Source organism: Heloderma suspectum, chromosome 11, assembly GCF_057233095.1.
Source record: "Heloderma suspectum isolate Gila_16-S chromosome 11, 16-S_ref, whole genome shotgun sequence".
Taxonomy (NCBI): Eukaryota; Metazoa; Chordata; class Lepidosauria; order Squamata; family Helodermatidae; genus Heloderma; species Heloderma suspectum.
In genome coordinates this window covers 16,601,398-16,622,207 of record NC_139468.1, presented here as the reverse complement: position 1 = coordinate 16,622,207, position 20,810 = coordinate 16,601,398, and the positions used below count along the sequence as shown (strand labels likewise).

General features: G+C 46.9%; 1 protein-coding gene across 3 annotated transcripts in view; it reads right to left on the bottom strand.

Moving 5' to 3' along the window:
• DUOX2 (dual oxidase 2) overlaps positions 1 to 20,810 on the bottom strand; it is a 75,534-nt gene that overhangs the window by 36,302 nt on the left and 18,422 nt on the right. For all 3 annotated transcript variants that reach the window (XM_084816962.1, XM_084816963.1, XM_084816964.1), the window contains exons 3-11: positions 20,620 to 20,703; positions 18,042 to 18,206; positions 13,322 to 13,509; positions 11,053 to 11,254; positions 8,430 to 8,596; positions 7,042 to 7,105; positions 4,057 to 4,153; positions 1,830 to 1,899; positions 34 to 136 (exon numbers count right to left, since the gene is read on the bottom strand). In XM_084816962.1, the coding sequence (XP_084673088.1) occupies positions 34 to 136; positions 1,830 to 1,899; positions 4,057 to 4,153; positions 7,042 to 7,105; positions 8,430 to 8,596; positions 11,053 to 11,254; positions 13,322 to 13,509; positions 18,042 to 18,206; positions 20,620 to 20,703 (1,140 nt within the window). The remainder of the gene's footprint in view (positions 1 to 33; positions 137 to 1,829; positions 1,900 to 4,056; positions 4,154 to 7,041; positions 7,106 to 8,429; positions 8,597 to 11,052; positions 11,255 to 13,321; positions 13,510 to 18,041; positions 18,207 to 20,619; positions 20,704 to 20,810) is intronic.

The following is a 20,810-nucleotide window of genomic DNA, read 5'->3' as shown; positions in this document are numbered from 1 at the left end:
CTGCTTAAAGGAAGGGAGAAAAAAAGTCTCTACCTCTGAGATCTTCAACCACAATGTTGTCCTCCCTCTCGGCAATTTGAGAACTCATCCCCAGCAGCAGTTCATCGACATCTGTAGCTGTTTTGACACTGGGATTCTGGCCAGGACAGAAACCCCCCCCCCAAGACACAACATAAAGCAGGGGTGTGGAACCTCAGGCTTGCAGGCCAAATCTGGCCTGTCTTGGGTCCAAATCTGGCCCTCTGTAGTTCCTCAGGTGGCCATGCCCCCTTCCTCTAACCCTGTCCTTGCCCCCTAAGTACCAAATGCTTGGTGGTTTTCTGACTTTTGTGCATTCTACCCTCCTATTCTGAAAAGCAGAAATGCCTCTCCTAAGGCTAAGCTACTGGAAGTAAGAATTTCAAGCTAAAACGTACTGGTATTTTTGACCCTAACCCTTTTGCCTTTGGCCAAGCCCACCACTGGAATGTGGCCCCCAAGACTTCTCTGAAATGGAATTCAGCCCTCGGGTGAAAGAGGTTCTGTACCCCTGACATAAAGCACAGCTGATGGAAACCAACACGACCCTGTTGAAAATGTGACCTGGGCCCAGAGCTGGACACATTTCTTGCTGACGTCACTTGCTATGCTCCTAGTATCAGAGCCAGCCCAAGATATTTTGCTGCCTGAGGCGAAGGACAAGATGGCGCCCCATTCCGTGTACAAAGGCTGACTAGACTGGCAGGTGAATATTTCCTCAATGCTGGTAATGGGACAGCATCCTCCACCACACCAGAAGGCAATAGGCTAGCTTAGGGGGCATAGGGCAAGCCAAGTGACCCACAGCTCCCTTCTCCAATACTGTGCTGCCACCTCTCAGCATCTGCTGCCTGAGGTGACTGCCTCAATCTGCATAATGGTAGGGCTGGCCCTGCATGGTATCAGAAGTTGCCTTCTACAGAGGCGAACCATTGATCCATTTAGCTCAGTACTGTCTGGTGCCTTCCAGATAGTTTGGACTTCAACTCCAATAAGCCCCAGCCAGCATGGCCAATGGTCTGGGATGGTGGGAGTTGTAGTCCAGAACATCTGGAGGGCACCAGGTTGGGGAAGACTGCTCTATACATTCCAGGGATGGGCAAGATCAAAAGTAAAAGGGGGTGGGGTCAAAAGTACTCCAAACACCAGCCTGTTTTAGCTTCAAGCTCTTCCTGCCAGTAGTGAAGCCTTAGGAGAGCCATCTGAACCTTTTAGAATGGGGAAAGAACTGCACTAAAGCCAGGAAACCATCAAACAATCAGTGGTAGGGGGAAAGAGGGGTGGGGTCAGAAGAAGGGGGCCCCGTCTAAGGACCCCAGATGGGCTAGATTTGTACCCCTGCAAGAATGGAACCAATTTGCTCACTACGTTCTCCTCCTATTTCCATTGATCAAGTGCCAGAAGATATGCCTTTAAGGTACAATCCTACTGAAGTTTAGGCAGAAACAAGCCCTACAACTCCCAGCATTCCCCATGGGAATGCTGGCTGGGTTGCAGCCCAACCATGGCTGGCTGGGGAATGCTGGGAATTGTAGGGCTTGTTCCTGCCTAAACGTGCATAGGATCACTCCTTTAGTTAGAACTGTGTGCTTAGTCACTCACGGATAGCCCCGAAGAAGATAGCCTCGATAGCCCCAAAGAAGCGAGATAGAAGAATGCTGGGAGTTGTAGGACTTGTTTCTGCCTAAACATGCATAGGATCACTCCTTTAGTTAGAAATGTGTGCTTAGTGATTCACAGATAGCCCCGAAGAAGATAGCCCTGATAGCCCCAAAGAAGCAAGATAGCCCTGAAGAAGCGAGCCCCCTTACCTCTCGGTTCCAGTAACTCCTGCACAGCCGGAGTGTATTATTCCCTTCTCGGTATTGACAAGCTGGAGTCCTGAAAGGAAACAAAAGAAGTGATGCCCTGTGCAGGATGAGTATAATGCCCAAAGCCCCCTGGGCACAATACGACAATAAGGAAAGAGGGAAAGCAGATGGAGGGGGGAGCACTTTTTAATCACAATGCAATCGTGACATTGCTTTGTTTCTTATGAGCTAAATGTGTTTCCTGTAACAACAGACCTTATAATCTATTTGATTAGGTGGTTAAGAAGTAAAATAAATACATACAAAATAACAATCCTGTGAGGTAGGACAGCAGATCTTTCCCATGTTATCAAAGCGTGTGTGTGCGCGGGAGAGCTGAGACAGAAAGATAGTGGCTTACCTAAAGTTTAGGACTGAGAGGAGGTTTGAACGGAGGATGGCCACATCCGTTCATACCTTAGTAATGTGCTTGGTATGGGACCACCTTTGAAGAATGTTTGGCAACTGCAGTTAGTTCAGAACGCAGCAAGCCAGATTCATTGTCATCTGGAGCACATAGTGCACATAATGTCAGTGTTATTAACATAGGAACATAGGAAGCTGCCTAATATGGGCTCAGACCCTGGGTCCATCTAGCCCAGTATTGTCGACACAGACTAGCAGCAATGGCTCTCTGGGGTTTCAGGCAGGATTGTTTCCTAGCCCTACCTGGAGATGCTGGGAATCGAAAGTGGGACTTCCTTCATGCAAAGCAGGTGCTCTCCCACTGAGCCACGGCCCTTCCATCCACATTCCTATTCCTACTGATTGGCAGAGTCTCTCCAGGGTTTCAGGCAGGAGTTTTTCCAGCCCTCCCTGGGGATGCCAGGGATCGAACCTGGGACCCTCTGCATGCAAAGCAGGTGCTCTCCCATTGAGCCATGGCCCTCCCATCCACATTCCTATTCCTATTCCATCCACATCGTCCGTTTCTGGGCTGGGTACTATTTTTAAGGCTTTAAATTATCTGGGACCAGGATGGTGATACAAATGGATGAAAGCCTGCCCCTGCTTTCAGATCTGTATCGAAGGCCCCACAACACTTCTCTCTGCTGTCAGAGGTAGAGCAGGTGGGCACACGAGAGAGTCCTCGGAGATATGAAGCTGCCTTATATCGAGTCAGATCACTGGTCCATCTATCCCAGTATTCAGTGGTGCCATTAGGGCAGGACTTTGGGGCAGAGGTGCAGGGCCCCACTCGGCAGAATGAACTGGAGGGCCCCAAAATGCAGCAGGGCAGGCATACCACAATTTGAAGTAAGTGAAACAATATGCATTGCTATCTAAGGAGGGTGGGCATGTGTGCTTGTAAGAACACTGAGGCTGCAATCCTATACTCATTTCCCAGGGAGTAAGCCCCATTGAACTCAATGAGACTTACTTCTGAGTAGACATGTATAGGATTGAACTATACGCCCAGTAATACTAAAATTACCTAACTGCATCACTGCCAGGATTGGATACTCCAGCCTTCCCCAAGCTGGTGCCCTTCGGATGTTTTGGACAACAACTCCCAGCATTCCTGACTATTGACCATTCTAACTGGGGCTGATGGGAGTTGGAGTCCAAAAATCTAGAGGGAACCAGGCTTGGGAGGCTGGTCTACTCTGACTGGCCGTGCCTATCCAGAACCTTTCTCATGACCTGCTAATGGATCCAGTCAGGTATCTCCTATCATGCCTGGATTCACTCCTCCCTCCTCCCACCAACTGCGGAGGACTTCAGAAGAAGCAGAAGCAGTGGCCTTTCCACTGTGTTTTGATCCAACTCCATGACCTGCTGAACTTTGCAACTAGGAGTCTAGGGCTTGAATTTTGCTTTTTTCCCCTCTTCCCTCCCAATCCCCATGCCTTTTGCGTCGTGTCTTTTAGATTGCAAGCCTGTGAGCCAGGGTGGCCTTATTTCTTATCTTCATAAGCCCCCCCGGGAGCCTGTTGGGCTGAAGGGGGGAAGGGATAAAAATGTTTTAAATAAATAAATAAATAAATAAATAAATCCTTTGATGTGGAGATGAACAGGGCTTGAATTTGGGACCTTCCGCATGCAAAACATGTGCTCTACCACTGAGCCATGGCCCCTCTGCAATGTTACTGTACCAGATCTAGCAAGCATGGTCAAACTTCATTGGTCTGCTCATCTGACTGATGTATCAGCAAATGCATAAGATGGCTGCATGTTTTCTCCTCACCTCTTGTAGACCATGGAAGGGACCATGGTGCCTAGGAAGAGTGCCGAAGTCACCAAGAATTCTGGAGAGATCCTGGCGTCCACGTGCTGCTTGTAACCTACAAGACAGAGAGCAGCTCAAGGGGTGGCAGAAGGAGTGAATACAGCAGGATCATGCCCACTGTCCCATGGCCATTTAGTCAACACAGAACCCTGAACAGGGCTTGTGTGTTTGGCCAAGAGAGATTACTCGGCAGAGGTGTGAGGAATCCCACAGCATATTTGTGTGCATTTTTCAGAAGTACACATTTTTTCATGCACATTTTCCAAATGTACTCATGCTGCTGAACACCCTTTTTTTTGGCCCATGAATGACCTTGCAAGCTCAGAAATGTACGGACTCCAACCTCAGATTGCATCCAAGTCTTTTGGTCTGAGAGGTTTGAGCTGGGTAAATGCTGATAAAAAACAAACTGAAACAAATTTCTCATACATCCCTACTCAGAAATAAGTCCCAATGCGTTCAATGAATTCAGTGGGGCTTATTCCCGGGAAAGTGGGTGTAGGATCGCAACCCTCATGTTTTAGCCTTCTGGAGAAGGCTGAAACAAACTATTTTGGAGTGATACAGTTGATGCAGGAAATATTAACTGTGAAAAAGATCTCAGATTAATTAAGAACTACAGCTAATCCCCAATTTAATCATGATTTTATGGGAAAAGGATACCCAGTTCTAAACACAATCAACTCGGCTAATCAAAAATACAAAAGCCCATGACTAGTGGAATCCTAGATATATCTATGTGGAAGTACACCCTGCTGAGTTCAGTGAGACTCCTTCACATGGAGCTTCTATCCTGCTATTGAGATGGCTCAGTCACGGAAGTTTGTGGGCTCTTTAGATGAAGCCATGAACCTCCAAGGTGTCTCTTTGAGGGATGTTAGAGAATTCCGCCACGGATCCCAGGGAGGCCGAATTCCAGCGAATGGGAGGCCATTTGCGTCCCCGCTTTTGCCGTGATAGGCTGCGTAAATATTTACGTAGCCTATCACGGCTCAGCGAAGGGACGCAAATGCCGTAGCGGCTGCCATTTGCGTCTGCAGACCTGCCGTGCGGATGCACCCAGCCGGCGGCTCTGTGGAGTCGCCGCGGAGCGGAGCCGGCCAGGGTAGGATTTCGGGAGGAGGTACGGAGCACCTCCCCCCACCGTGAATGTCACCCTTTGAAAAGGTAAGTGACTTTTGTGCATCCCTAGTCTCTTTGTTCCGTTTTTAAATAGATCGCAGATAATAAGCTGTCGAATTACCCCATTGTGTTCCACTTCAGTTTCCTCTGTGAAAAGCAGCAAGAAGAGAAGCGAGATCAATGAAAGATAATAGAAGACTCAGATATGGGGAGAAGAAGGGGGAAAGGGGAGGGGGAAAAGGAAGCACATGAAAAAGGGTGATTCTTGTTCTGCATTTTAATCACAAGAATCGTTGTGATTCTGCATTTAACATGGAAGCAGAAAGCCTGTTTTAAGTGCAGGATTTTAGGCTAGTGTAGAGATGCTCTTACAGGTAAGTGTGTATAGGTTTACAGCCTCAGACAGTCTTCGAGAACATTTTACTGATTATATAATACATATTTCTTATTAAATTATTTTATACAAGTATTCAGGCAAACCTTTGTTATACCTTTTACTATTCCTGATTATTCTGATTTCTTTTTTTGATGCTTATTTCTTAATTTATATACCCCTTTTGTTCTAAGTTGCACCCCACATAAGAGGGACTTTACTGACTACAAGACATACATTTCTGAATTCTTTTATTTATGTAATTCTCTTTACAATTTATTTTAAAATAGAACAAAATGTATTTTCAAAATATTTAATTTAGACCTGCATTCATTTTGAAAAACATATTACCTGACACTGTTTAAACTTTAAAAAAAAGAGGTGCAAATTTGAGCTGTATCTGGTGCCTTCCAGAAATGTTGGAATACAGCTTCCATCATCACAGCCATTGGTCATGCTGGTTGAGGATGATGGGAGTTGTAGTCAGGCACATCTTGAGGATACCTGGTTGGGAACACTGCTTTAGGAATGTTTAGCATTTTAAAACATTCCTTGATATTCATTTTAAAGTGAGACTATTATTGTTAAATCCATTGATGAATACAGTGAGCTGTGAAGTCTTTTAAGCCAGCCTTACAGCTTTTCTCTGTGATTGGTTGGAGAGACATCTAGGACCTATAGTGGCATCTAGGACCTACAGAGGCATCTAGGATCTATATTGTACTGAAACATGCAAGAAAAGAGCAGTAAAACCCTAATCTCAATGATTCATGTATTATGTTTTTAACCCACCCTTTCATCCTAAGATACCAGGGCAGTAAAAACTTAAGAACCAAAATATGACACAAATATAATACAATAAAAGCATAAAACATTACAATTAATACAGATTAGAAACATAAAAAGCGGAGCAGACTAAGCTCAAAAGAAAATCATATTTTCAAATACTTGGGCAAATAACTATGGCGCCAAAACGATAGTGTCGGCACCAGTCAAGCTTCAATAGGAAAGAGCAAAGGTAACCTAAGGGCCCCTTTAAACCTTACAAGAAGTCCCAGGGCACTTTGCTGCAGCTAACCAGGTCTGGGGCTGGTCAGCGTCTGGATGGGTGACGTCCTTTGAACCCCAACATGATGCTTAGGGTTCCAGTATGGAAGAAATGCAATAATAAATAAATCAAAATTCTTACATGAGAGAAGAATAATGTATCAATCTAACATTTCATGGCATGTACACACATGTTAGGAAGTTGGAGTTAACTCCAGCTCTCTCCACCCTCCCATACACAAGAGAATCAAGTAAAATGTCCTTCGGTGGGAGTTTGCATTCCCTGGAGTGCGCGTCTCTGCCTTCCCCATCAGGTATGGTGTGCTTCTGGCAGTCAGTGCTGCTCTGCTGCCTCCCTTCACACGGCATCCACCCCACTGTACACAATGCCCACTCCTCACCTTCGTAACGCACCACACTTTTCTTCCCCAGAAAGGTTGGCAGCCATTCATACAGCACGATGTTCTGGGAAAAGCAAGAAGGAGGCTGTGACACATCAGGACGCAGGAAGCAGCCTTATGCCAGGTCAGGCCATTTGTCTGTCTAGCACAGCTTTCCGCAACCCCACGCCCTCCAGATGTGGTAGGCTACAACTCCCATCACACAGTGATGTCCGGGGGTGATGGGAGTGGTAGTCCAACACATCTGGAGCGTGCTGGGTTGGGGAAGGCTAGGCTAAACTGTTTACCCAGGTTCTTCTCAATATCATACTGCCCTTATACAAATCTATGGTGCGACCACACTTGGAATACTGTGCACAGTTCTGGTCACCCCACCTAAGAAAAGATATTGTAGAGCTGGAAAAAGTGCAGAAGAGGGCAACTAAAATGATCAAGGAGCTGGAGCAACTCCCCTAAGAGGGAAGGTTGCAACAGCTAGGATTGTTTAGTTTGGAAAAAAGGAGGGTAAGGGAAGACATGAGAGAGGTGTACAAAATTATGCATAGTGCTGAGTGTGGATAGGGAGACATTTCTCTCCCTCTCTCATAATACTAGAACCCAGTGGGGTCATCCCATAAAGCTGACTGGTGGTAGATTCAGGACAGATGAAAGGAACTCCTTCTTCACACAGTGCAGAGTTAAACTATGGAATTCACTAGCACAAGATGTAATGACGGCCACCAACTTGGATGGCTTTAAAAGGGGTTAGACAAATTCCTGGAGGAGACTACCCATGACTACTAGTCCTGAGGGCTATGTGCTACCTCCAGTATCAGAGGCAGTGAGCCTATCTACACCAGTTGCTGGGGAACATGGGCAGGAGCAGGAGGGTGCTGTTGCACTCATGTCCTGCTTGTGGGTTCCTGGTCAACAGCTGGCTGGCCACTGTGTGAACAGAATGCTGGACTAGATGGACCCTTGGTCTGATCCTGCATGGCTCTTATGTTCTTGCCTGCTACCCTGTGGGTGTCAGGGAAGGAGTTTAAGACCTTCTGTGAGCAAGTCATGTGCTCTTCCATACAGCTATGGTCTCTTCTAGAAAAGTACATAGGGCTATTTCTCCACTGAGCACTGTAGTGTCTGCTCTGACTGACAGCAGCTCTCCAAGTCTCTTGGAAAACCAAGTAAAAGAGAGGTTTTCTTCCCCATCATGCTACCTGATCCTTTTTCAAATGTGGAGAGATTGGGGATTGAACCTGGGATCTTATGCATGCAAAGCATGTACACTACCACTGGGCTATGGTCCCTTCCTTAAAGACAGTCTGTGGAGGACACAGGCATGGTTGAGGAGCTCATTTTTTCCATTTTTATTTTGAGAAGCCTTTCTATTTTTGCTGTGCCTTGCTCACCTGGTAAATAGCCACGACCTGTTTGCGTGCATGTTGGAACAGATCCTCGTCTGACCAGCTGGGGTTCTGTTTGGAAAACTCTGCTGCCCAGTGGTTGTGGTAGCGGAACCACGCAATGCTTGTTGCTTGCAGGAACAGGTTTTCATTTCCTTTGGCATTTCCAAAGTCTAGAGGGAAGGAATCCAAGAGAGCTGTGAGAGGACAAGAAAGCGAGGCGTGTCCCTGTGGGCAGGCATCTGAGAAGAACTTAAGATTCTCTGCAAGATACATGAGACAGCAGAGGGGTGCCCAACTCTTTTGGGTTGGCAGGCACATTTGACATTTTGCCATGGGCACTCTCACAAAATGGCTGCAATGGGGGTGGGGCTTGTCCATTCATAACATGGCTGCCATGGTGGGCAAGGGCAGTCACAGAACACTAATTTCCCAGAAGGCAAATAAAAAGACAAGTAACTTGCCAGAGAATCTAAGTACAAGGCGAGGGGTCTGAACTCCAAAACATAAGACCACTCTTTTGAACCCAAACAGAGGTGGCCCTGGAGGGCTGCACTTTGCTCTGCAGCATGCCAGCCTCTTAGTCTGAATAGACCAACAACCACAACCACAACCACAACAATAATCTTCTGAAATAAAGTAAAAACCAGGTGGGCACCAAGAGAAGTGTGTGCCGGCACACTGGTGCCCACGGGCACCACGTTGGAGACTCCAGAGACAGAGGGCTGCTGTGCTACAATTCTCAGCCTGCCCAGTCTTGTATTAAGAGCCAGCCAAACTACACATTCAGGAATGGTGGATTGGTACCACTTCAGAATTTAGACTGGGGAGCTCCTCTGTTGCACATAAATAAATGCTCCTTGTTGTCAAAAAACTCCTTGCCTATGGAAAGCTAGTGTGTCAGGAAGAAGGATTCTAGTTTAGCTATTTTTCAAAGTGCATGGAGTTTTGTTTTTGTAACATGGGGGTGGAGGTGGGGGTAATGCAGTAGCGCAGGACTATGTGAAGTAGCACAATCCCAGGAGCGGTGTACCACATGATAATTTATTTGCATCTTTGAACTGGTGCTAACTGAATGTTATATGGAGAAGAGCCAGGCCCGAGAGGGCCAATTAACAAAGAAATGAGGCTGTAATCCTACACACACTCCCTTGGAGGTAAGGCTCATTGAACTCAATGGGGTTTACCTCTGAGTAGACATGTATAGGATTGCCCTTGTGAAACAGTCCTGTTCTTAAATGGTCCAGGCTGCTTCAGATGTTATATTGCTCTGTTGGTGGTGGTGTTTTAAAAAAGATGAATATAGGGAAATGGCCAGAAAACAGTCCCATTTTATCCAGGGTAGCTTAGAAATTAAACATATGAGGCACCATAAACAGATATAAAATGATAAAATATTTCCATTTACCAGAAGTGTTAGAGGAGAATACGATCTAGTCTAAAATTTTGGCATAAAACAATCTGTGCTGTATGCCAGCTCATTTCTACCCAGTCTAATATATACATTCATTAAGGGTGCAATCCTATGCCTGTTTAGACAGAAAAAAGTCCTACAATTCTATGCTGGCTGGAGAATGCCTTTTTTCTGTCTAAATATGCATAGGATTGCACCCAATTTAAGTGAACAAGGAAAGACATAGTGCCTGCAAGATTCTAGGGACAGCTGAGTAAAACAATCCAGTAATATACATCATTCAGATGTTTTCTTTTGGCTTGGCAAAGTAAGGAGTCTGGATTGAGTTATCTGGGATAGACTGAAATGTTGCTGTCTGGCGTCTTGGCTCTGGCAGCATGATGCCACACTGCGGGAAGGGTGGCCAGGTGTCCTATATTACAGGTGTCCTCTGTTTTACAGGTGTCCTCTCTGTCTGAGAGCTAGCAGAGAACAGACCTGTATTTGAAAGTGCCCTCTGTTTGACAGGCTGCCCAAGTCTGGTTTACAATCAAAGAACCAAAAGGAAGGAGAGCAGGCAGGGGGCCTTGAAGTTGCCAGTCAACAGTGATCACTTGGATAGCAGACTGAGCAGGCACTCAGATCACCTGGTCAGTCTTCTCCACTATTGACATGTATTTTATTTCTATGTAAATTATAGTGGTTATTTCTAAACTTGCATCTGACAGGTCTGTCAGAGAGAAGTCTGTCCTCTGTAAAGTAGGACACCTGACTACCCTATGATGCCTGCCTGAACACTGGAGTGACCTGTTTATTACTTACATTTATTTATTAATCACATTTATATCCCACCTTTTTTCCTCCTTAAGGGACCCAAGGTGGTGCACATAATCCCCCTCCTCTCCATTTTATCCTCACAACAACAACCCTGTGAGGTGGGTTGGGCTGAAAGTCTGTGACTGGCCCAAAGTCACCCAGTGAGCTTCCATGGCCGAAGGGGGACTAGAACCCGGATCTCCCGGCTCCCACTCGAACACTCTAGCCACTACACCACACTGGCTCTCATGTTATTGACATCCAAGCATTCTGGAAGCCTTAAGTACACCGGGAACTTTTACACATATTATTTTGTACAGAAAACTGATCTGAGTTCCTGAAAAGATGCAGCCTGGGGATCCACCACCTCCTGGCTCTTGACTCAGGCTGAGAGAGAAGCTGGATCCCAGCCTTTCTTACCAAAGATCCCTTGTGGTCCACCCTGTCCTGTGGATGGATCCAAAGCCTTCCACATGAAGCTGTTTGCTGCCGTCTGCTTTGGGAAGCCACGATCCTCTCCGGAAAGCAGCATCCCTTGTGAGAAACTCCTCAGAGAATCACTCCAGGAGTGGGTTGGGCCATAGATTGCACTGCCATCGAGCCACCCAGTCACCCCATTTATCTGTTGAAAGAGAGGGAGGGAAGTGGGTGGAGGAAGGAAGGGAGACAGAGAGACCTTCTCAATCTCCAAACAGGTGGGATCGGGCAGACTCAATTGCTGAGGTTTCTGAGGATGGTTACTTCCTCGATGCCAGGGGTCTTCAACCTCAGTTGAAACGCCTCTCCTAAGGCTTCGTTACTAGCAGTAAGAGCTTTAAGCTAAAATCTGCTTGGTTTATTTTTGTGGAAATTTTGGCCTCACCCCCTTCTGCCTTCAGCCCCACCCACCACTGGAATGCAGCCCCCGAGAGCTTCGCAGAAATTAAATTCAGGCCCAGGGCTGGAAGAGGTTCAGCATCCTTGCTTTATGGTGAATGGATGGAAGATATGAAGCTATGGTGAGGAAATTCCTGGCTGGGCTTGTGAGCATATCCCATTCATTTTAATGAATCTTTCTTACAAAATGCTCTTATCAGACTGTGCCCATATTCTGCTGTTAATTAGTGATGGATGACCACTGTGGCGCTTGCTGCAAAAATACATCGGACCATTTGAGCATTCCTTTTGAACGTTCGAAAACACTCAAAGGGTTTTTCAACAGGAATTGTGTGTGTGTGGGTATGAGAGTGGGTGGGAATAGATCAAACCCCACACTCCCTGATATCAAAAGATGCTGGGTGTGTATTTATTTACTGGCAATCCATGATGAAAGCAGATAGGCTCAGAAGACCTCTCTGATTTTCAAAGGAGTCTTTTCCCCCATTTTTTAATTTAATTTTTTTATTGTGAGTTTTAACAAAACAAAACAGACAAACAAAAAATAAATAACAAAACCATTTAAACTAAAATAAAATATAACAACATATTCTAAGATCCTCAGTTTCAAATATTACAATATTCCAGGGAGAAAAAAAGGAGAAAAATAATAAGTTACTCGTAAACTTCAGTAAAAGCAGACCAGATATCCAAATATAAGTATATATTTTCAAAGGAGTCTTGAAATACTACCTGCTACTTCAACCCCCTTTCCCAAGGTGAGTCCCGCCCCTGCCCCCCCCACATTTTCAAGAAGATGCATTTCAATGGACAACACACAGTGGCCACTGGAATGCACTGATTCCTTCCATAGGTGTATAAGAATCTGTTATACCAGGTCAAAGTATTTATCCATCTAACCCACTTTTGTCTACTTTGACAGGCAGCAGCCAGAGGTTTTTCCCATCACCTGCAACCTGGTTCTTTTTTGACTAGAGATGCTAGAGAATGAATTTGGGATCTTCTGCATGCATAGTGTGTACTCTTTAAATTATGATTATAACTATTAATTCATTATGCAGTTGTTTTTATTAATAATTAATACTTGTTATTAGTATTAATAAACATTATTAGTAATAATGAATACTTAATAATTATTCATCATGATCATTAATTTTCATTAATTTTCATTAATGTTAATTAACATTAATATCCCACCTTTCCCCCGTGGAGCTCAAGGTAGCATACATAGTTATCTCCCTGTCTAATCCTCACAATCTGAGGCTGGGAGACTGTGACTGACCGGAGGTTACCCAAAGAGCTTCAAGGCTGAATAGGGATTTGAACCTGGGTCCCCCTAGTCGTCCTAGTCCAACACTCTAATCACTACACCAGCCATCCCCAAGCTGGTGCCCTCTAGATGATTTAGACGATAACTCTCAGCATTCCTGACCATTGGCCATGCCGACCGGGTGATGGGAGTTGGTCCAAAACATCTGGAGAGCACCAGTCTGGAGAAGACTGCACTGTGCTGAGCTATGGCCCAGCTTCATTAATTTTAGTGCATCCCCCTTTTCAAGGTCTGTTTTTTCATCTTTTAAAGTGTCTTGGGCAGAAAACTGAACAAATCCCCTTTAGAGGTTTTCCTTGTCTGTGCAGACAGTGACACCACCCTTGGCAAGTGAATCTGGCTGCTTTCCTGATGGTGTGGCAGTTGCTTGAAACCTTCAGTACACACCCTCCCTTTGCCCTTTTCCCCCTGTGAAATGTACTGTGCAACCATGTGAGAAGGGAAACACATTGCTACTGCAGTGCACAGTCCAGTGGGTCCTACCTGGTCCCGGGGGTTGTTGGGGCTTTGTCCTGTTCCCAGAGCCCACTGCATGCGCTGGAAGGGCAGAACGACATCGCCTGAGCCTGTGCGGTCAAATATGGGGTCTCCTTGTGGGATAGCCAAGTTTAGGAATTCAGCAGGGCAGCCGGGCGTGTCGGCCTCCAAGATCTCTGACAGAATGTGAAAACCTGCCAGATACCCAAAAGCGGGGTGGGGTGGGGGGAAAACAGAAGGGGGTGGATTACACATGGCCACAATGCTTGTGAAATTAAATTCAATGAACTCTCGGGAGCAGAAACCACATTCACCATCAATGAATAGCCAGTTGTGACTGCTGCTAAGGATGCTACAATGCGGGATACTTCATTCTTTGCAAATTCTGATATGAACTGACCTGATCCATACCTCCTGGACTAGTGTGAGGACCAGAATGCCTTTTGCACATCCTGAGTGTTCTGATGCAGTTCTTGGCTCAAAAAAATGAATTGAAATGCACTCCAAAATGTGAATATTTGAAGAGAAAGAATGTTTAGGAATGCTTGTTTTGAGTGAAAACACAGTTAGAAATGTGCATTTACATACATCAGAGATGGTGCCTAGGTATGGTTAGACACCTTCTGAGGGCCCACACCCCAGCAGGGGCCGCTGGCAAGACCCCCTGGACTTGCCCCTCCTCTTCACCATTGCAACCTGCTTGTTCAGCTGCCTCTCACTCTGGCCCAGGCAGTGGTGGTGGTGTGAAGGAGGAGCAGGAGATGCCATGGCCTGCTTCCTCTCTGCCTCTCTGCCTGTCAAGCAAGCAAGTGGGAGCCATGATGAGGGAGAGGAGGAGGAGCTAGAGCAGCTGGTGACAATGTTGGTGAGAAGGTAGACTCACTCAGGGAGGGGGCCCATTACGGGTGCTTTGCCCAAGGTCCCCCCCCAACCCAGAGCCGGCATTGACATACATATGTCATTGCACCTTTTTTGCAGATTGAAAGAATACATAAATTTGCAACAAAATCAACAAAGAGCGGGCTACGCTTCCGGGAATAAATTTGCAGATTGGTGGGACAGAACAGACTTACAGGTGAAACTGATGCAGACCAGAAATAGACGGATTTATCCCTCCCCAATTACATGTCTTCTCTCAGTGACTGAGTTCGCACAACATGCTAACCTACACTCAGTGATTGAGTCTGGGTTGTTGTTGAACCACGGGCTGTTTCTTGAACTGTGGGTTGTTGTATTGTCTGAATGCAGTGTGTTTTCTGTAGGGTGGCTTGTTGACCATGCAGTGTGGCTTATTTTTCTTGAAGAAGCCATCTTGAGAACCCATGGTTTCTTGTTGGGTTGTTCAAGGTGGTTAACAAGCCACCCTGCAGAAAATGTCCTGGCTTCAGACAACACACTAACTCGCAGTTCAACAAACAACCCACAGTTCAACAACAACCCACACTCAACCACTGAGTATGGTTTAGTGTGTTGTGTGAACAGCCGCAGATAATCCAACCTGGGCACAACTCATCTTATCACTGCCCTCGTGGGCCTCAGGCAATCATCCAGTAGGAGATGTTGTAACAAGGAATTTATGTCAGTGAGGTCAGATAAATTGCTTGTGGCCTTGGCGCGTATCTTTTTCAAATCCTGCTTTTAAGGCCCAAGGATTTCTCCCAAATTGGTGCATGTGGAAAGGGTTCTGAATCAGTGGCAACTATGAAGGAAATAACTGTCTGAACCGATTTCCTCTTCTTCCTGCTCCCTCATCAGAAAGGACCTGAAGGCGTCGGAGAAATTCACAGCCTGTTTCAACATATTTGAAGGGATTAAGCTCCAAGCATGACTCAGGCCTCAGGAGAAAGAAATATCCAGTGACACTCAAGCTGCTTTTACAGTGCCCAAATCATACCGGCAAATGCGATGAACCCACAGAGAAAAGGGCTTAAGTGACCAAATAATGTCGAAGTTTGTAGGAGAAATCTGTAAGGAGGGGCAGGCTGAAGTGTTAACAAGAGACTACACAAAAGCTGTAATCCAAGATGCTAGCGGTCCCCTTGGAGTAAACCCTGTAATCCAAGTGTATGAGTGACGTAGGGATGGACGAAAGTCCCTTACCTGATCCCGCAGCTTGCTTCGCGGTGGGGGGGAGGCGCTCTGTCCCTCCCCCTGAAATTCTGGGCGGGGGGGAGGCACCCCATCCCTTCCCGCCGAAATTCTGGCTGGGGGGGAGGTGCCCTGTCCCTCCGGCTGAAATTCTGGCCGGGGGGGAGGCGCCTCGTCCCTCCGGCCACGAAACCTCTTCTCCTGCCGGGACGCAAATGGCGGCGGCTGTAGCCACTGCCGTTTGCGTCCCTGCAGTCGGCTGTGATAGGCTACGTAAATGTTTACGTAGCCTATCACGGCTGACTTTGGGGGGGGGGGAAGCACGTACGCAAATGGCGGTGCCCTTATTTTTGCCGTAGTCTACGTAAATGTTTACGTAGACTACACATGCCCAAATAAGGAAGGCAAATGGCGGCGCCCATGGGCACCGCCATTTGCGTACGCGCTTTCCCCCCCCCAAAGTCAGCCGTGATAGGCTACGTAAACATTTATGTAGCCTATCATGGTGTTTTTTGAAAATCTAGCTGTGATAGGCTACGTAAATCTTTACGTAGCCTATCACGTTTGTTGTTGTTGTTGTTGTTGTTTTACTTGGAAATGTCCGTGGTGGCAGCCGGTCAGAAGACCGGCCGCTGCTGCCGTTGCCGCTGCCGAACCGCCACTGGGGGCCGCCGCCGCCACCGCCAGGGGCATTCGCACAAGGTAAGTCCCATCCCGAGGGGGCGTGGCGGGGGGGTGACGGACCGTTTCTCCACCAATTTCGGGGGGCTGAATTCGTTGGCATTCGGCCTCCCGGAGATTCGTGGAGAAATTCTCCAACATCCCTATGAGTGAGGGAAAAAGGACCAAGCTGTTGTGTGAATTACAGCCTCCATGTTACATGAGCTCCAGATACCCGTGCAAATCCACACCAACGCTCCATCATTCTATGACCAGTAACTCCCACCCCATATGCGTAATAAAAGAATTACGCATATGACTGCATGGATTTACTTACATGCATCAATTGGGGGCCATCAGGTGGCCATGTGACCTACTTTAGAGAGGACAGCCTGCTATTGGAAGGCTGTCCAGTCCAAATCCAGTTCAAAGATAAAGAAACCTAAGAAGGGGGAACTTCTTTGTTCATGTATTTCTATTTAAATTATAGTCATTATTTAGAAATTATGAAACCACACCTAAAAAAAGATATTGTAGAGCTAAGGGCAACTAAAATGGTCAAGGGGCTGGAGCATCTCCCCTGTGAGGGAAAGTTACAACAGCTGGGATTGTTTAGCTTGGAAAACAGGAGGGTAAGGGGAAACATGAGAGAGGCCCACAAAATTATGCATGGTGTGGAGAATGTGGAAAGGGGGATATTTTTCTCCCTCTCTCAAAATACTAGAACCCAATGGGGTCATCCCATGAAGCTGATTGGTGGGAGATCCAGGACAGATAAAAGGAAGGACTTCTTCACACAGCATAAAGTTAAACTATGGAATTCGCTACCACAGGTTGTAGTGATGGCCACCAATTTGGATAGTTTTAAAAGGGGGTTGGACAAGTTCCTGGAGGGGAAGGCTATCAATGGCTACTAGTCTTGATGGCTATGTGCTACCTCCAGTATCAGAGGCAGTGAGCCTATGTGACCAGTTGCTGAGGAACATGGGTGGGAGGGTGCTGTTGTGCTCATGCTTATGGGTTCTTGGTTGACAGCTGGTTGGCTACTGTGTGAACAGAATGCTGGACTAGATGGACCCTTGGTCTGATCCAGAATGGCTCTTCTTATGTTCTTAAATGTGCATCTGTTCCCAACCTGACACCCTCTAGATGTTTTGGACTACAACCCCTATCAGCTCCAGCCAGGATATTTAATAATCAGGGATGATGAGAGTTGCAGTCCAAAAATCTGAAGACTACCATTCTATACCTATAAATTAGCATATGCAAATTATCTATGTCTGCTTTTGTCCTCTTTTTTGGTGATGCATAAGTGACCACTGTAGGCCTGTAGCTCTGTGAAAAAATTGTGTTTTGCATATATATGGCTGATACCTCCAAGATCTCAGGTCTGGGAAAGCCCCTGAAAATCTACCATTGGTCATGGTGGACTACTATGGGTGAAGGTAAAGTAATTCAGCCACACAGTTATAAGGACAGAGAAACCACTTTTTAAAACAAAAATAAAAGCTGATCTCAGGAAATGTGGGTGGAGGAAGCCACACCAGAGATACTTCGGCAAAGGTACCGATTCCTTCACGAGGTATTTGCTGCTGGTTTGCTAAGGGGACCGACAAATGACTATTTATTTACTGCAGCTATATATCGTCTTTCTGTGACAAGCACTTACACTTGATAATAACTGCTTACAGCTTTAAGAAACATGACACAAAATGGGCAAAGGCATGGGGAGGGAAGAGGAAGACGGGCATATTGAGGAAACAACTATTTCATCCTGTTGCACCATTGAGATCCATCATGACCAAGTAGAATGACCACACTGCAAGCGGAAGTTCTGGGAGAGGAGGAGGAGCCAAACAGCAGTTATACATAGCCAGGCCGATGGATGGGGCCTTGCTGTCTCACCACTCACTCAGACGCAGCCAGGCGGAATGGCTGTGGAGGGAGGGAGACGGACTCTTAAAAGATGTCAGCTTACCAAAGAAGACACCCAGCACAGTTCTGTTCTCCTGAGAAGGCAATCCCGAGGTCCCTTGTGCCATCACATCGCTGAGTATGCGAGCACTGGGGACATGTGGTTCCTGCAGGGCCTGGTACACACCATCCGCGTAGTTAGCAGGGAGCAGCCGGGACAGACGTGATCCTAGTGGTAGGAAATGAACAGGTCAACTGAAGGTGTGTGAAGCCATAACTCATCTGCCACACTTGGGCTACTCTATGCCTTCCTGGGACAGGGATTCCGCTCCGTTAAGATGTACTTAAATTCAGCAGCGAGGGCCTAGGGTGGCCCTGTGTCCTACTTTACAGAGGACAGTCCTCCATTTGAAGGGCTGTCAGGGGACAATCCTCTATTTGAAAGCATTCTTTACTTCAAGGACTGTCCAAGGCCAGTTTAAAGATAAAGAACCCTAGGAAGCTGAGAGAACAGCAGGGCCATGAACATAACCATCAACAGTGAGCACCCTGTCAGGGTTCCACCATTGACCTGGATCCCCTGAACAATACCTTAAGGATCTCTTGCCTCCCTAAGAGTCCCACCTTCCTTATTTTACCTCCCCCTTTCCAAAAACATGGGGTTGAGGCTGTAGGTGTGGGGTGACTGACATTCTAGACACAGGGTTTAACCACAACAGTTAACTGGTACATTAAAGCAAGCAAATTACAACTAAAGGTATTTACAGATTAATGCTGAGTGATACAAAAGGCATTAAGAGAAAATAACACTTGCAAAATGCAAGTTCCTTTACCCTAGCTGCACTTAAGACTTCTCCAGGCTGCTGCTTCTTGCTCCCTCTTCAGGCTCTGGTCTCCCCAACTCTGGTCTCACTGCTCTGGCCTTTCTGACTCTCTCTTTTCATATACCCTCCTCCCTCAAAACTGAAAGTACTGTCTCAAACATGAAGAAATGAAACTTAACTGGGAAAATTAAACTGAAACTTAACCATGGAAATGAAACTACTCCTCTTAGCGATAGCCCTCCCAACAAAAAATCCCCAGGCCTCTAAACCTGACTTTTCCCCCCTTTCCCTCTGTAGGCCTCAAATCTTCACACACCCGGACAGCAGACTGAACAGGTAGTCACACAGATCACCTGGCCACAGTCTCCCCCACTCTGGGGAGATATATTGTACTTCTATTTAAACCAGGGATGCTGAACATCTTTCAGCCCAAGAGCCAAATTCGATTACATAGAAGCTTTCGTGGGCCTCATTCCTGTGGTGGGCAGCCCTGAAGGCAAAACGGGCGGGGCCAAAATATCAGCATATTGTACCTTCAAGCTCTTGCTGCCAGTAACGAAGCCTTAGGGGAGGCACTTCAACATTTTAGAATGGGGGGAACACCAGGAAACCACCCAATGATCCGTGGTTGGGGGAAAGGTGGTGAGATGAGGGGAAGAGGGCATCTGGGGAACCCCAGAGAACTGGTTTGGAACCTCAGTAGGGCTGGATTGGGCCCCCAGGACTGGGGGTCTGCACCCTAATTTAAAAATTCTTTCTAAATTTGCATCTCTATATAAATTCGCATATGCAAATGTTATGCAAATCCACACCCCATTTTGTCATCTTTTATGGATGCTTTTCCTCTTTTTCAACAACGCATAAATATCCACCCTCATGGTTGGTGACAGGGATGGCATTTGCAACTAGGGATGTACGAAAATTCCGCCACGGATCTCGGGGAAATCAGTGGCGGAACGGCCTGCCCCCCCCAAGGACGAGACTTACCTGGGGCGGATCTTCCTGGCGGCAGCGGTGGCAGCGGCTGTGGAGGTGGTGGCTGCGGCGGCCGGTCTTCCGACCGGCCGCCATTTCCAGTTTAAAAAAAAAAAAAAGACGTGATAGGCTACGTAAAGATTTACATAGCCTATCACGGCTAGGTTTAAAAACAAAACCGTGATAGGTTATGTAAATCTTTACGTAGCCTATCATGTCTGACATTTTTTTAAAAAAAAAACCGCGCGTACGCAAATGGCGGCGGCCACAGCCGCCGCCATTTACATAGACTAAGACAGCGAAAATAAGGGGAATGCAAATAGCGTAGCGGACGCTATGCTATTTGCGTTCCCCTTATTTTCGCCATCTTAGTCTACGTAAATGTTTACGTAGACTAAGACGTGCCAAAATAAGGAATGCAAATGGCGGCGGCTGCGGCTGCGGCCGCTGTCATTTGCGTATGCGTGTTGTTGTTGTTTTTTTAAAGTCAGCCGTGATAGGCTACGTAAACATTTACATAGCCTATCACGGCTGACTGCAGGGATGCAAACGGCGGCGGCTACAGCCGCCGCCATTTGCGTCCCTGCTAGCCAGCAGTTGGATGTCCAGCTGCTGGCGGAGCCAGCCGGCGGCTCCACAGAATCCCTGCGGAGCACAGCCGGCCGGCCAGGATTCTGGGGGCGGGGAGGAACGGAGCGCCTCCCCCCCCGGCGAGGATTCCGGGGGGAGGGACGGAACGCCTCCCCCACAACCATAAACAGAATCCGTGAAAGGTAAGTGACTTTCGTACATCCCTATTTGCAACAGCATTGGAGGCTGAAAGCCCCATTTCAAAGCTCTCACCTGCAGAGTTGTGTCTGTGATACATTAGGTTGTTGTACCAGCCATCGTGACGCTGAATTTCCCAGGGGATATTCTCTTGGGCACCTGAGAACAAAACAGGCAAGGAGCAACCCAGTAAGGAGATATGGGAAGCAGGGCTGGAGTTTGATGAAAAATATGGGCCAGTTGTCACTCTGGGGTCGGCATATTGG